The sequence below is a fragment of the Tinamus guttatus genome, unplaced genomic scaffold (genome assembly GCF_059628265.1).
Source record: "Tinamus guttatus ecotype Peru unplaced genomic scaffold, ASM5962826v1 Tinamus_guttatus_pri_ptg000150l, whole genome shotgun sequence".
Classification (NCBI taxonomy): domain Eukaryota; kingdom Metazoa; phylum Chordata; class Aves; order Tinamiformes; family Tinamidae; genus Tinamus; species Tinamus guttatus.
In genome coordinates, this window is record NW_028288684.1 from 8,271,124 (window position 1) to 8,287,823 (window position 16,700).

Genomic DNA, 16,700 nt, shown 5'->3' on the forward strand with positions numbered 1-16,700 from the left:
GAGGTGGGTTTTAGCATGGCCAGCAGTAGAATAGCTACCACATACAGGTCTGGAAGATGCAAACAGTCACATCTACTTCTAGAAACTATACTACATACAGCTATGGTTGGCTGAGTGAAGGGGAGACCTGGATTAGTGATCCAGCTCAGTGCAAGCTCCATAGTTTTTTTCTGCTTTGTCTGCTTTGCAGACAGAGGACACGGCAGCACCCGGGGGTTCCCTACTCCGAGGGAGTTAAAGGAGGATATTCAAAATGAATGTGGTGGGTAGAGCCAAGATGATTACAGAGAGGAGGGTCTGGTGGAAATCAGGTTTGATTTAAGGATGTTAGAAAATTTTTAAGTGACCCTAAAGATACAGATGTTCAGGTAAGGAATGTGTAAAAGAAGTTTGCAAAAGCAAAAGTGCTTTTACAGCAGACTTCTGATTTACATTTTATCTCATATAAATGAATGATATCTCCCTTATTGGTGCTGCTAAACTCGTTCTCTTGGCCATTTCACTAGTCTCCCTGGAGACTTCCTTCTGTCCCAGACCGAAGCAGATACTTCTTGTGTGCACTCCCCCAGGGTGTCCCCCACTGCCACACATCCCGGGGCCGGGTTCCCCACCGACCTTCTCCCCACTGTATCAGCATTTCCAGCCTTCCTCTCCATTTCCTCTCTTAACGGTTGCATCTCCGTGGAGAGACCGCGCTGGCAGCCCTGGATCCTTCCTGATGGGAGCTCCTGGCCGCACACCGAATTGCCCTGTTTTCATTGCACCTCTGACCGCGCTGTGCTAAGCGCGGCTTAGTTATGTCCACAGCCCCGGTGCAGAAATGCTCCATGAAATAGCGCCTCCAAAGCGCCCTGTTAGGCAAGGTCCACCAGTTGCTACGTGTCTTTGCCGGGAATCAGGACACGGCGCATGCGAGAAGGTCTCACAGGCGTTTTTCTGTGCCGTACGAGCACTACATAAAAACGCTAAATAAAGCGCTGCTCTCCGCGCTCGCCCCGCGGGCCGGGGACAAACGCGGACGCCCCGGCAGGCTCCTTTAACGGCGCCGCCGCCTCGGAGCTGGACGCGGCGGGTCCGGGGGGCGGCCCGGCCGCGGCGAGCGCAGCCCGGGCCGCCCCGCTCCGCCCCCCGGCGCTGCGCGGCGGCTCCGCGGCGGCTCCGCGGCGGGGCGGCCCGCGGCTCCCCCAGGTAAGGGCGCTGCGCACCGGCGGGCGGCCCCGCGCGAGCCCTCATTCCTGCCATCTCCTCTGGATATTCTCTTTTTCTTTCTTTTATTTTTTCTCCCCCCCCCCCATTTTCTCCTTCTTTTTCCTTCCTTTTTTTTTTTCTCTCTTTTTCTTCCTTTTTTCTTCCTTTCTGCTCCCTTCCGCCGCCTTCCCCCTTTCCCCATCCCCTCCGCCGGCGCGGCGGCGGTCTCGCCAAACGCCGCTTTTTTCCAGCAACTTTTGTTTTTCCCTCCCCGTCGTCGCCTTGTGCCGCCCCCCTCCCCGCGCGGCCGCTGCCCGCGGAGCGGCGCGGAGGGAGCGGGAGGCGGCGGCGGCCGCGCGGAGCCCCGCGCTGCGGGGGCCGCTCCGGCCGGGGCTCTCAATGAGGGGGATTAAGAACTGGCTGCGGACATTGGAGGCGCCTCATTGACACGCACCGGAATCCTTTCATCGCAGGAGGAGAAGAAGCTTCTCACCCCTTGCGAAAAAAAACCCCAAAAACTAATTTTCAAGCAAATCCAGAAGAAGGGACCAGGCTCACTCCAAACGGGATCAGGCTTCCAAATTCCGAGGGCTTAGTGACTCTGTGGTATTTGGTGCTTGCTTCGCGTGTGCCGCCGCGTGCTGTCTGCTGCGTGGGGCCTTGTTACCTGCAGCTTGTGGCCACGGAAGCCCCTCATGGGCTCGCGCATCGCCGTGTGTCGCAGGAGAACAGGATAACGGCTCCGGGAGCAGGCAGCCCCCTGGCCCTCCCTGCCACCACTGCGCTACCTTCTCTCCCAACTTTTACAGCGCATCCCCGGCACAGATGCTCCATGTCATCCTCCTGAGTTCAAGTTTTGCATCACGCGATCACCATGGGATAGGTCATCCTCTAGCATCTCATGTTTTTGTTGTCTTCGGCTGGGGAAAAACACTTTGCTGTGCCCATAACTCTGAGGCTTACCTGCTGGGAGGGCACCCGGGAGAGCTGTGGTCATGCTGCTTTCAGCAGCAACAAGTTACGGGAAAATGAATATACATGTATCCTTCTGCCTCCCCTGTGAGGATTTGGTGGCACTTGATGGGCATGCGCCGTTGGTGGGACATAGACTTGTTCTGTTGTGCATCTTGGGGGTCAGTGTTTGAGGAAGCCTGTGCTGGGGGTTGCTAGTGTGCTTTTATCTCCAAAATAATGTGGCTGGGGATTTTATTTAGTATTCTAATGTAGATGTGGCAATAGCAGCACTGAATTTAATAGCTTATTAGGCATTAGAAAAACAAGTACGTATTGAAATCAGGCTGGTCTCCTAAAATGCTAATGAATGCCATTAGACTTGGAGAGAGTTATTAATGTCTTCTCTTCATCACCGTGTCATGCCTTTGTTTGGCTAAAAAGACATTCTTGATTTTGTGGATGTATTTATTTCTGCCAGTGGACCCCAAGCTTCTCGTAGTTGGGGCCTTTTAAGGCAATTTCTCTCATGCTGCCTTTGCTTTCTTGATGCAGGCGGTGCAGTCTGAGGAGCTCGGTGCTGCTGGTCAATGCGAGAGCAAGCCAGAACACGGGGAAGCCCATGAAGGGCAGGCACCGAGGTCTGCCGACGCCGAAGGAGACAGCAATGGAGATCTGAGCTGTCACAGCCTCCGCCTGCATGCGTACAGCATCGAGAGCATGACCACGGCGCAGAATGGCTGTGGAAACGGCACCACCCTGACTTGCATAGTTATGGATAAGAAAGAGCCCCAAAATCTCACTACCGCTGTTAGTCTTAATGGGGGATACAGCACCAGCAGTAGCCATGAGGAGGAGGTACAAGGTGATAAGCTCAGCCCTTCAAAACTCATGCGCTTCTTCTCAACCCCTAGGAAACGGGCTAATTCCAACTCGGAGAGGCCTCGTTCTCTGATTTTGATGGGCAGTTCTTCCACGTGGAATGCTTTGTCTTCCATTAGAAAAATGGGATCTTTCAAGAAGTTAAGATCTTCAGTTCTCCAAGGAATTCAAACTAGGGAATGTCCAGATATCTTAAATGAGAACAGCACAGGAAAACATGACTCAAATGGGGCAGTGGTGAGAGTACAGACTAACAGGTATTCCTATTCGGGGCCTTTACATGATTTCCAGGATGCAGTGGATGGTTTAGCTTCTGATTGCTCCGATGCCGAGGAAGGTGATGATTCTTTCCTGAGGAATACTCACCGCTCACGCAGCATCAGGCGGGCTTATGGTGTTGGCCGCATAAATTTGTTAGACACTGATAAAGCTCAGAGCAATCACAAATGTACTAGGCCAACATCTCCTGCCGTCTCAGAGCCAAAGATCTGTGAGATTTTAGTGAAAGATTCTGAAAATAACAGGATCATCTATCGGAGAAGCAAAAGTTCAGACAATTTAAACTTCCTGAAAAAAAGCTCTTTCAAACGAAAGTCCACCTCAAACCTCACTGACCTCAAGGCAGCAAATGAAAAGCAAATGCCCCAAAGGACAGTAAGTGCTACTTCCGCTGACTCGGACAAAGCCAGTGGAAACGCTGAGAGACGGTCCAAGCGATGGAAGAGCCCTATCAGGGCAAAGGATTTTGACCGAGTTTTGAAGCTTGTAAGCAACGTTACGGATGTGGCATGGAAGAAGGATGGCCCTAAGAGCACAGGTCCTTCTCCCAGCGACCAGTCCCAGAGAACCAGGCCAAACAGCAGGCTGCACGATGACTATTCGCGTAGGGTTTCCAGCAGCACGGATCACGACAGGAAGAGGTGCACCTCCCCAGCACCGAGCCCCGACTCCACCTCGCCTGGGACACCTTCCCTGCAAAGCCCCACAGTTCCTGCCGGTACCCAGGCTGCAGTGAACGTGGCTGCCGCTGAAGACAGAAGTATCAGCGTATCATCAGGGATCCTAGATTCACCTTCTCCAATTGACATCGGTCCTCTCCCTAATGAAGTGTTCTATACGGACTCAGATGAACTGAAAGCTACTTCCCAGTTTGCATATGAAGCTGAAAATCCTCACGTTCCTGCCAGGCCAACTGCTCCTAAACCACAAAGCCCCAGTGCAGAGAAGGTCAAGTGCAATATGAATTTCCAGTGCCCAAACCACCACAGTACTTTGTCTCTGAGCTCGATGGAAAGCGAGGAGAGGATGGAGGTGCCTGGGCCAAAGCTGGGGAGGAATCCTGTTTGCTTCCAGGACTCTGTGCAGACCGTGTACTATGACGATGGAAATGAAGACAGTGGCATAAGCAGCCACTCTCAACTGAGCCTCAACTTAGCCTCTGGTGCTGAAGAAAAGAAGGAAGAGGTAAGAAAGCGAGCGACCTCCTTTAGAAGTTATATGTATATGTATCGGGTTTTGTCTTTATTAATGCAGAACAATGCAAAACAACCTGGGAGCTGATGGATATTGCAGCTCGTTATTGCTAAAATATGCTGACAGCAATTATTTCTTTTAATATATTCTCTCTGGAAGCTAATGTCAAATTATTTTCCTTTGTGCATTAATATCAAAGCAAGTTTTGGCAGCAAAGCTACTCATGTACGTTTTCAAGGGCAGTTTATAACCCCCTGCAGTTACACCATCTTGTCATGTGGTCTTGACAGATTTTACCAGCCTAAGCAAGGTCTAGCTGTATTTCTTCTAGGCTGAAAGATCTCTAAAGAATCTGCGGATGCTAAAAGTGGTGTTGATCCAGCATATAATACATCTTCTGTAGAATCCTTGCAGGATGTGGTAATATTTGTAGAGCAGCACGGTGTGCAAGATACAGAATAAATCAACTACTGGGCTGTTAGCGGTGTTATCCCTGTGCCCTGATGGCCATGCTGGGTCTAAGCCATTTGGATGCTTGCCTGCATATTTCAAAAAGCAGTGCTCTACATGATGGGCTTAATATGTTGCCACTGACAAGCTGGAGAAAATGCCAGCTTTTCACTGTGCCTCATTTCCAGTTTCACGCTGTGAGTAGATGCTAGATGTACTGCAGCATCTTGGGGGCAAGTTCAGGGAATGAACCTGAATCTTCCTCTAAAAACACTGGGGAAAAAGCAGGTGGGTTGGCCCTGCAGAAGGTGCAATGATTTGTCAGTGCCAGTGAAGAACTGTCACTAGTGTCCTGCATGAGTTTAAGCGACCACGGCTCGCCTCAGGTTAGCTAAATGTATCTCATATTCCAGGTAAAATGAGAAAAAAAGGCTATTATTACTCCTGTTGTTCAAACTTCAGCCTTTCATGCTGTGTAGTCTTACAATGTTTGTGAAGCCATCTTACCTTTTAAAGCTTGGTGTAGTTTTTACAAACAAAATGCAAACAGTTATAGAATTTATAAATATTGTCATTCTGCTGGAGAAAACCAAGTTTATTTACTAGGATGCCTGCAACTACAGTAAAATTTGAAAAATATACCAAAATATTCATCTGGGTTTGAGTTCTGCGATTACTCCTCATCTGGGGTCTCACAGTTGCCACAGCTATCTGTCTTTCTTTAAAAACTTACTTGAAGAGTATATGCAAGAAGATGCTTTTACATTGCCAGGGGAGCCCTAGTGTGCCAATTGGATTTCTCAGCAATAAAATGGGGAAATAGTTCCCTGGTAGAATTAATGCTACTCACCTACCATCTAGTGGTGATCTGTGTTCATGACACAATCAAGCAACATCCAGCTTGTCCCTCCCCTGCTCTCCCAATAAATCAGCGCTGCCTTTCAGAAGTTTTTAAGTGGTTGCCTACACTGGTTGAAGGAAAATTTCCACGGTTTTAGCTTAGCACTGCATTCTTTTATTAGCCAGCATGGACTTTAACTCTCTCTTTCTATTACATTTTGGTCGAATTGTCAGGACATTGTATCAGTGCATCTCTGAGCTGCGGCCCTCAGGGGTATGGACTGGAGAGCGCTTTCTCCTTTCATTTCCTCAGAAGGTCTCCTTGTTCCAGGACTCTTCCCTGCATCTCTAAGCACGGGGGTACCTTTGTACCAATGATTCCATCTCCTTATGCCCGGGTATTTTTCTTTTCACGGAAGTTTATTCAACTGCAGGCACTTCTGTGAATGCCGCATATTCATATAATGAGGTCACTGGGGTTTAAATGTTTGAGAATGACTTGTTTTTAGCTCTATCTCACACTCGCATGCTACAGAACTGTTTGCATCCAGAAAATTGTTTTTGCGACAGTCATTCTGGGCAACCGTTTGAATGGTAATACTGAGGAATGCAAATCCAAAACTTAAGACCTTATTGGAACCTGAAATACATGATGTTCATGAACAAATCTTCAGTTTCCACATTTCACGCATCATGTTTCATATGTATTCTCTGTAAAAACAGCCTGTAGTGCAGCGCAGCTACTGAAAGCTCTGTGGCTCGGAGACCTGGTTTAGTGCAAAGGTTCCAGTGTTCCAGTCAGGCTCAAACCTGCTCTCCTTTAAGGACTGGCTGCAGCTGGAAGCAAAACTGGTGAATTCCTTTGCCCATTTATTTAGTAGATTAGTTGGCAAATGAAGTTTTGAGACTTTGCTAATATCTGTATATTCCCAAATGTGGAAACTGTTTCCATATTGCATTCCTTCACCAACAGTGTAAAGCCGCTTTTGCAGTATTCACGCATATATATCCATTTGCCTGAATTGCTGCTTTTTTTTTTCCCAATGTAATTTGGGCTTGAGATCCAATCCCCGCTGTTATTTCGTTGGCTTGTTTTGTTGGAATACAAGATGTACCGAAGCAGCGTTGGTGCTCATCCATCCCAGGCGCTGGGCTGCTGGAGGTCGCTTCCCAGCCAAGAGCCAACTGAAGGCCGCAAGGGTCCCTGCCCCAGCTCTCCTCAACATGAGCTCTCCGGTGCCATGAGTCACCACGGGCTGCCACGGTCCATGTCTTCTCCAGCTTTGCTTCATGCCACATGCAACATGTTGGTTTTAAATCACACCAATTAAGTGCAATTTTTGTGTTTAGACAGTTTTTCCGTTGCCTTTGCTTTCTCAAAGAAGAGCCCCATATTTCTGTGAATCATGAAAACTTAAAGCCTCTGCTTTGGCCTGGCATGTGCCAGATGCTAACGTGACCTAAACAAACCACTCTGCTGAATGTGTTACAGAAAAGATAACCAGATTTTTTGATATATTGCTTAGATTGTCACAAGCTCTTAGAGCACCTGACATTTAAGTTGCCTTGTTGGCATCTGGCTTCATGGTACACCAGACTTTTTATAACTTTAATGCAGCACTGTATCTGCAAATGATAAATTTAAATTATAGTGGTAATTTAAGAGGTAACTGCTGTAATTAGAGTTGAGTCATATTTTGCTTGCAGACTGTATATTACGTCCTGTGAGATCTACCTGCTGACTTATTTATTATGTTCATGATATTTGAAAATCAGTAGCCCCAGTTAACCCATGTAGTGCCATCGCTGAAGCTCAGCAGTTTCCTGGCTGTCCCAACGCCCTGTCCCAACACACTGCTGGGCTCCGGCTGCTGCTCTGCTCATTCCCATGCAGGTCTCCAGGCTGGAGTGCAAATGGGTTAACTGAGGGAGAACTTGTGAAGGAAAGGAGGAAGAAAAGCTGTATGGATGGCATTTATGGAGATGATTCATCCCTATCCTCACTACTTATCCTCCCTACTTGCTTTGAAATATGTCCTCACAGTGAAGGGGAAGAGTGGAGAAGGCTGGGCATGATCATGTTAAATGCACACAGCATTTAACACACAGCAGCCAGGAGCTGAGAATGGGCATGCTTGGTGCATGATGCAAGCTCCCAAGCGCTCCAGGACTAGGCATGAGCAGATTTGCTGATGTTTAGCAGTTTTCACCTCTTAGAACTGTCTCTTTTTGGATGTGTTCATCTCCAGGTTGAGATCCTTTCCTTTCTCTGCCTTTCATCCAAAGGTGGATCCATCCACCTTTCTTGAATTAAAATAGGTGACAGGCATATAAAAATACAGGAGAACACTTCATTTTAGGAATATGGAGCCCATAATACATACAAAAAACCTTTGGAGTAGTTTTGGGATTGCCCAACTTCATCTGAATTTGTATAACTGAAAATGTGATAAACTGTGAAGGGTGATCGGGAAAAGTAAGTCAGAGTGAGATCTTCCAAAACTGAATTTCCTACTTGTAATTTCGAATAGCATCACTTAGGGCTGCCCTAGTTAGTGTTTGCAAGCCAGGGTCTGGGAAGGGAGCAGAGGAACACCGTGATCTGCTCTCAGCACCTTCCCTGAGGGCCAGTGAACATTTCATTCAGACTGAGTGACACCAGATTCACACTCAACCCTGAGCTACTCTGTACCAACCAGGGTGCTCTCACACCATTGCTACTTCTTACAGTGGCTCAAAGAAATACTTCCAAGAGAACTTGCCCACAGCAAAACGAGAAACCGCTGGGTATTGCTGCAAACCCAAACAACGGGACTGATCACTGAGATGATGCAGAACAGAGCCCTCAAAGGACACATTTATCTTCCTTCTGTCCCAGCAAAATAACTCTTCCAACCAGAATGCAATCTCCCATTCAGTACAGCCTGTGCTAGGGAAAAGAAAAGCCCGAAGGCAGTGGTGACAACTATCTGAATTTCAGATGAACTTGAATTTTAGACCCGTGAATGTGCAGTGCTGAATGAAATTGGCCATTGCTGAGCAGCAGGAGAGTGAGACAGGGCTACTGCCATCCCTGCAAAGCATCTGTGGATGCTAAAAGGGGATATTCAGAAAGATGCCTTTGCAGTTTGCTCTGAGAAAGCTACTTCCTTTACTCATTACCTTCACGCTCCTCTGCCTTTCCAAAGAGCATCTGATATTTGATTCTGCTGTAGCTCCCCGCCGACATGTCAGTAATACCCAAGTGCCGCTCGCCCTGTGATCCTGCGTGGCGGTGCCTGGGGCTTCTGGCTAACGCGTAGAGCAGGGTGTTGAACTGTCTGTACCCAAAATCCCTCTCAACTTTCAGAGGTTGCAATGTCCAAATGGAGCATCGGCAGCTTTACTGCTCTCCTCTACTGCATCTGGAGGCAGCTGAGCTACTTCAGAGCAGGGTGTTGTGCCATGCTGGAAGAGTGGCCAAACGCTGGGAGTGGATGGAGCACAGCAGGCTCAAATCTTCCTAATCCCGCCCCAACCACAGCAGCCTCACCCTTACACCATAGTGTAGGAAGCCATAGTTTGTAGATATAAAAGCCCAAGGCAACTCCACCCCGAGCACGTGGACCTGCTGGTGCCTGGGCTTGGGCTGGGATGAGGAGGCCGTGCTCTAGTGGATAACGAGAGGGGGAATCAGAGGACCTTGGCATTGGAGACACACTCAGACGTGGTGTTTTGTGTGTGCTTTTTTATACATAAAGCTCCATTTTCAGCCTGTAGTTATCATCTGGCTTTTGAGGTTGCCCAGCGGATGTTAGAAAGACAGCTGGCAGCCTGGAAAAAATAAAATGTTTTACTAAATGAAAAAAAAAGGAAAAACATTTTTTTTAGTAGTGTTACATGATTAGGGATATTATGAGTCTTTTTTAAAACTTATTTAGGGATTATTAATGCCTGTACATCTTCTAAAAAGAGGTGGTGCTACTTCACTCAAAACAGGCATTACTACTTCACTATGTACATACTTGTTGTTCTAATTTAGGTATCACAGAAAGAAGAAACAGGGCCAGGGCATCATCTAGCAATCCTCAAGTTTTAGCAGGATTGCATTTCCACGTGACTGACGAGACTTTCTGCAGAGCAAATCTATGTCAGAAGTATGTCTCCCATAGGTCAGAAATATTTCTTAGCTACACTTGTTTGGGGAAGAGAGTTAAATAACAGAAGCGAGGATGAAGGAAATCCTTGAGGTTCAAGAACAGATTTGAGAGTCATGAGATCCATGTGTCATTTCCAGTTCAGCTATATGCTTCCTGTGTGACTTAAGTTGCTTAACTGCTTTGTGTCTGCTCCTTATCTGTGAAATGAGAATATTATGAAGGTGAACTCGTTAATCTTTGTAAAGCACATTGCTCGGATGGAAGGCATTATGCTTGTTGATTGAGATAAGCATGCTTTCAAGGATCAGGTTAAATGAAGCAAAGCTGCATTAAAATTGCCTTAGAGATCCAGTACCAAATTTTGTTTGTGCTTGTATCCATATAATGCTATTTTTTAAATGATGTTTTATAGGTCTGTTGTTAGTTAAATCACTGCAATTGTTTTTATGTCAACAAATCCCAAGGGTAGAATTAGGTGTATTTTTTTTTTCTAAGTGAGGGCAACTTTTAAAATGTGTTTTTTACAAGAGTAACACGTTTTGCTAATGAGAACTGATTTTACTATATTGCGAGCATACTTTTTCCTGCATCATATGGCATACATAAATACTTATGCCATAGGTCATCAATAAATGTATTTAGTGTATTCTCAAAGGCTAATAAAAATAGAAGTTGTTGATGATAGAGGAGACACAGGAATGGGAAGAAGAAGACATAGTGTAAATTGCATTCAGATAGAAAGGAATGGATGACGAATTTTCTTCCTGTAAGTGGACTGATTTAATAATTCTGGTTAGCTTGTGACAGGAGATGCAAACACTGACTGGATGGCTGCATTTCTATACCATCATTTCTACAGTAACAGTTGTTTAGATGATATCACTATTGAAAATTGTCAGTCTTAGTGGATCAGCAGGGAAATACCAGGCTAAAATGACAACACTTTAGGATGTTTTTATGAAATCTAAAAGGAAAGCAATAAATATTTGTTCTCTAAAAGAGAACAAATTGACTGTATTGTAGCCAGAGTTTGCTAATCTCTGTATCTGTCACAGTACTGTGTGCAAATAAAAATATTGATCGTGTTCATGAAACATATAACAACCTTCTGACCTCTGTTAGTGGTGATGATAAATGAGCTTCAACTCATGTTCCCCCACTGCTGTTTGGCAACAAGAAAAAGTGCAAAGGTTACCTTTTTATCATGTAACTGGGTGGAGACATGTTCCCTGAACTTTTACTGCCTTAAGTGAAGGTGATAAAATTATTTATGACCACTAGGTTCACAATCATTTACTTGGTCCTTTACATTTTTGCTAACTTATATGAGTTGAAAAATCAATGATATTCCTACTGATTGTCTAATGCTTATCCATTCCTGTTTTATACAGAAACATCAGTTATTTAATAGTCCCAAGTTACAATACTGGTGTGTATTTGTCATTGCTAGCATAGTTAATTCGTATGTTTTTACATAGATTCCTGAATGCACACACAAAAATGTGTATACATGTTATCAAGTACGGAAATATCTACATGAAATAGCACAAATACTGTTTCTTTCTTTTCCTATTAGTACTACAGTTTCTGTTTTTAAGTCTTGTCATTTTTGGAAGAACGTGACTTGATTATCCATCGTAAGTTTTCACTGAAAATATGTAGTAATCAAGGCTCTAACTTCTCAGTCTACTCTTACTTTTTTGAATTTTCTATTTAATTTGTAACACCTTTTTATAGATTGCATTAGGAAACTATAATGAGATTGTTGTTATCTCTTCTTTGAATTAGAAAAGGGCTGCTGTACTTAATGAGGGGAAATACACAAAAGAAGCAGCAAATACAGCTTATTATGGAGCTTAAGGGCATGGGGCGAAAGCAGAAGCTCTAGTGAGCAACGGCTTCAAAATGTCCTTGAGCAGCAGTTGCACAGCCCCTGCTTTGTGGGCACCTGCCTGCCAATTGCTAGCAGATGGCCAGGTAGAAACTTTGAAATTCAAGCAATAACCTGTGTACTGTGAGAGTCAAAGATAAATGGCTCTATAAGAAAATCAACTTTTTGAAGTAGGATAATGAATAAGCCTGAGGAACTGCCAATAGCTGTGGCATAGACAAAAAAGGCCCCGTTGCATTTACCTATGCATCAAGGAAAAAGACTTTCTGAAGAGATTAATGTGTCCCTTCATACTGCAAGACTTATAAGTTGTAAATGTTAATTGTCTTAGTGCAGTTAGAACAAGAGAGAGGAATAAAATTAAAAAAAAAGAAGACAAATGAGTAGTGGTAGAAGTGGTAGAAATGCAGATTTTATTGGGTGTGGAGCCTCAGTAATGTGAACCAGCATGAGCACATTTATAGAGCTGTAATTTTATTTTCATTAGGGAGTTTATTGGCATAACTACATTAGCAAAAGGTCGCACAAGTATCATTAGCTGCCAGCATAATGATGGCACCAATACATCAGCCCTCGCAAACAGCAGTTGGAGCAGCGGTAGTCTGTGTGCAGGCTCAGATTTAGGGCTTGGGCTTTTTCTGCAGTAGAGCTTTTCAGGTGCGTGAAGAAATATCATTCACGTTGATATAGCTCCATCAACAGACGTTCCCCCATGCACTTTCAGGTACCTTCAGGTACTTTCAGCTGCTTTAGAAGACAATTTTTGGTGCAAATTTATAAGATACACAGTATAATCTAAGAAATAATTGCAGAACTTGGCTCTCATCTGGCTATAAAAGCTGAACTAAGAGTTCAGTGTTTAAATACCTACTGATCTTGCTTACATTGGTATTAATGAGTAACAGGGTATGAGAGCAGCAGTAATACTCCATTAAATGCAACAGAGTTGTATCAGTGCCAGATCAAACTGAGTGGGATCCTAATGAAGTCCTTGAAGCTGCTGTATCTTGGTTGTGAAATCAGCCTGGGTTCAGAAAAGGGGAGATTGGGTCCAGCTGGTTTGGAGTCCCACTGATGTCACTGGCTACTGGTGAGCTACCAATGAAATCTCCTACCTCACCCATAAAGATGTAGGCACTGAGCCAGTTTTTAATGCCAATTATAATGAACCTTTGGAGATTTCAACTCTCCTCCAGCTGCTACTCTAGAAACCTTGGGGCTTCCTGGGGGCCATGGGAGTGTTTTGACAACCCAAGACATCACAGGTAGCAGCTGAAGGGAGCTTGAATCAGCAGCATCACTGGGGCCTGAAGAGCATACCCTAAACTGCCTACCTAAAAGTGGCACCTGGAACTGAATTCAGGCTGCTGGAGATGTGGAGTACATTAAACAGCCACGCAGAGTTGGTAAGTATGGTATGAGACTGGTGGGAAACACCCACCTTGCTGGAGTGGCTGACGACGCCAAGCAGGATTCCCTTCAGAGCCTGGAGAACACTTTGGCAACTGATTCCTACTGATTCCTGAATTGCTCTGTAGACTCTACTGATCCCCAAAATGGGAGGTTCAGTTCAGTTTTGTGATCATAGGTACCTGGTGCTATTTGGGATACCCTGGGATACCCCTCATCTGCAGATGCTGCTGCAGAAGGGCTCGAGGCTCCTGTAGGGCCTGCATCATATTTGCGTAATATATGATATGTGTAGATATTTTAGATCCCCTAGATCATTTGAAATGGTACCAGGTACCTATGTTGATATAACCTTGATGCAACCTGATTTTCTCAGCCTGATTTTCCACTGACTGCAAAGACTTAGTGTCAGTAGCTAGTGTATAGAAACCTGTATTGTAGACATTGAAATTCAGGTGCCCGAATCAGGAGCTGAATCTCATCCTAAATGTTAACAGTGAATTATTACATAGGAATAATAGCAAATGGAAGTGTAGTGTGGATCTAGGTAAATCTTCATTTAAATTGATTGTGTTTGTAGATAAGTGCTGTCATGAAAAGAAAGCTGTTGAAATACAACACTTTAACCAATACATTATTTTAGGAATGTATATGTCCAAATAATATTTATACATCTGCATATAGAGCCTGTAAGTAGAGCTGTCTGTGTTTGCAGTCTCATAAGAATCTTAAATAGGTGCAACTGGAATGAATAATTTCAGTTTTCAGCATAGCTGTACTATACATAGCTGTAGAGCATCAACAGATGCTGTGCTGTTGCTAGACTAGGAAGTGTGAATTTCAGAAAATTCAGTGTGGACCCAAATTAGACCTTTACTTGTCAAGACTAAAGAAATTCCTTGAAAATTTTGATCAGCGGTTTCAATGCATGGGTCAGGGCACATTTTTGATTTCATCTCGCATAGAGTGTCATGTCCATCTCAACACATGTCTGTAGATGTTACCAGTAATAACTGTAGAACATAAACTTCATTACACTTATAACGGATTCCTCAAGAGGAGGTTACTTGAGGTCAGTGGAACTGCCCCAGTATGATAAGGGAAAATATAATGATGTATGCAAAGATTCCCAATATTATTTGTTTGTCCGACTTTTTTCCAGTGATTTTAAGAATCACACCTATGTTTGTTTAAGTGTTTGCAATGTTGGAGCCTGTGAGTTCAATGCTGGATTTATTCCGGTTAGTAACTTGAGCAGGTCCTCCTGCTTGAGGAGGTAGGTGGTCACTTGTAGGAATGTGAGGTTATCGGTGTGTTTTCCTTCATTTTTTTCCTTGCGAGGATTATATTCCCTGCTTTATTAGTATTTTTTAAGGCAAACTAAATATCTAAGCTTAAAAATAGAGTCCTTCAGACCTGTTTATTAGAAAACAGATGGATCTCTCTGTCATTTGGATCAGCCAGTGTAGGTGGAGTGCTGCAGACGGAGAACAGTCCTCTCTTTGCAAATGTTATTGCTCAAGATAAGGGTGTAAAAAGCAGATTAGGCGATGACATGTGACGTGTCCTTTCCTCAGTCTAAAAGTACAAGATCATGGGATGAACTTTGTCTGACTGGTTATACAGAAAGTGCGTTCGCATTTGTAGTTCCTGAAGAAAAGACTTTCCAAAACAAAAATATAAAATGACTCTAGTGAACTCCATTCTTAGCCACTGTGTGTGTGGAGATCCTTTACCTGTGTCTGATTCTGAGGTAAGAACCTTATGTAATGTGCGATTTGCTGCTCGGATTCTTGAGGAACTGTTTTTAGAGGCTGATTCTGGTGGAGCTGTGTTAGTGAACCAGCTAGACAGTTATTCTAATGAATTGCTTTAGCTATTAAAAACAGCCATGAGCTAAAACCTGCACAGGGGCTGAAGTGTTACTGGGTGACAGGTGTATGCAATAGAGTCCAGGATTTATGCAGTTGTTCTATTTAGAATAAATTTTGTGTTGTAAGTAGAAGAACTTAATGTAGAATAGTGCACAACTGATAATTTTTCATAATTTTTCATATCTTAATTTCAGTAAATATATTAAAATGCTGAATATTTAATAACTCTGCCTATTAAAGTAGTGCATACAGTGCATTTTGTCCTATGCTGTCAGGCAAAAAACACCCCTGCAAAATCAGCCCACTGTGAGATGTCTTTCTAAAAAAAGCTAATCAGAGTTAACTAGCCTTGCTGAAAGTGGCATGCACAGAAGAAGGTGACAGAAGAGAAAGCATCTTTTTACAGGCTTCCTTGCAAAAGGCTGATTCTAGGCTATGACACTGCTGAACGTGCAGTGCTTGAAATGCCTTCATCTGGTCTAAAACAGGCGAACAAAGTGTAGCCAAGCAGCAATCAAAATGATGCCTCTATTTCTGGAATATATCCTGGCTTTGATGACATTATCATAAATGCACTTGTGCAGTCTGAAGATACCATAATAAAGAACAAGCTTGTTTTGTTTTATTTTTTAATACAGAATAAGTTCATTCACAAATGCAATGTACATTCAGAATGCAATGAGAATTTTATGAGAATATCAATCTGTACGAGACATTACAGCAGGGTTCGCTTGCTCAACAGTGCCTTGGAGTTTGTCACTCATTCCATCAGGCATTCATGCAAGCTGCCACCCAGCCCAGAAACACCCATCTTCCTCTTTCTGTTTGCTTTCTGCCCTTAATAGAGGAGCCAGGAAAAAAAAAAAAAGTGAAGGAAACACTGAGATTTTGGAAATTTGAGGGAAAATTGAATGTAAGCTTTTCTGTAGAATAATTTTCTCAATAAAAAAATGAAGGAATGTTGCTACAAAAAGTTTTAAATTAGATTAACCCAGTGCACTGAAATCCTTCAAAATATTCTCACTGACAAGTATTTCAGCTGTGGTTACTTTACTAGCCCAGTTAGGACACCTATGGGTATTAAACCTCCTCAGGCCAGATTTGCAGTTAGATAGAAATGACATCCTAATTTTCAAGGAATGCTGTCTAAAAACACTAGCTTTTCCCTGTGTTTCTTTTATAATATTATGGCCCTATTCTACTCGGTATGGCCGAAACTTCCCTCTCCAGAGCAGCTCCGCTCGCTCGCCCGTCCCACCCCTGGCCACACGCGCTCCGGATGCATCCCGGGAGCGCATGCGCTGGGAAATGGGACGGCCTCTTTTGGCACCAGCTCAGGGTTACGCAGGATCGTCAAACAAGCAGCTCAGGCTGCAGCCGTGCGTCTCTGCGGTGCTACTGATTCTCCTCGCCAAGCAGAGCTAAAGCAGAGGAACACATGGTGGTTGAATCTATTAAAGATGTTACACTATTCCTTGCACACATGAACAAAGTCTATGTGTACCGGAAGAGTCATTACACATACATTATGCAATGAATTCAGTGTTTATTATAGGGCTAGTGGCTCCTGCATAGGTTCATGATAGTCTTGTTAATTAGTGG

General features: G+C 44.2%; 1 protein-coding gene across 2 annotated transcripts in view; it reads left to right on the forward strand.

Annotated features, from left to right (window-relative positions):
• Positions 1 to 2,817: 2,817 nt before the first annotated feature.
• Positions 2,818 to 16,700, forward strand: part of SPATA13 (spermatogenesis associated 13) — a 43,407-nt gene continuing 29,524 nt past the window's right edge. The window contains exon 1 of one of the 2 annotated variants that reach the window (XM_010225874.2): positions 2,818 to 4,485. In XM_010225874.2, the coding sequence (XP_010224176.2) occupies positions 2,860 to 4,485 (1,626 nt within the window). In that variant the 5' untranslated portion in view covers positions 2,818 to 2,859. The remainder of the gene's footprint in view (positions 4,486 to 16,700) is intronic. The other variant, XM_088522216.1, reaches the window with a different exon arrangement.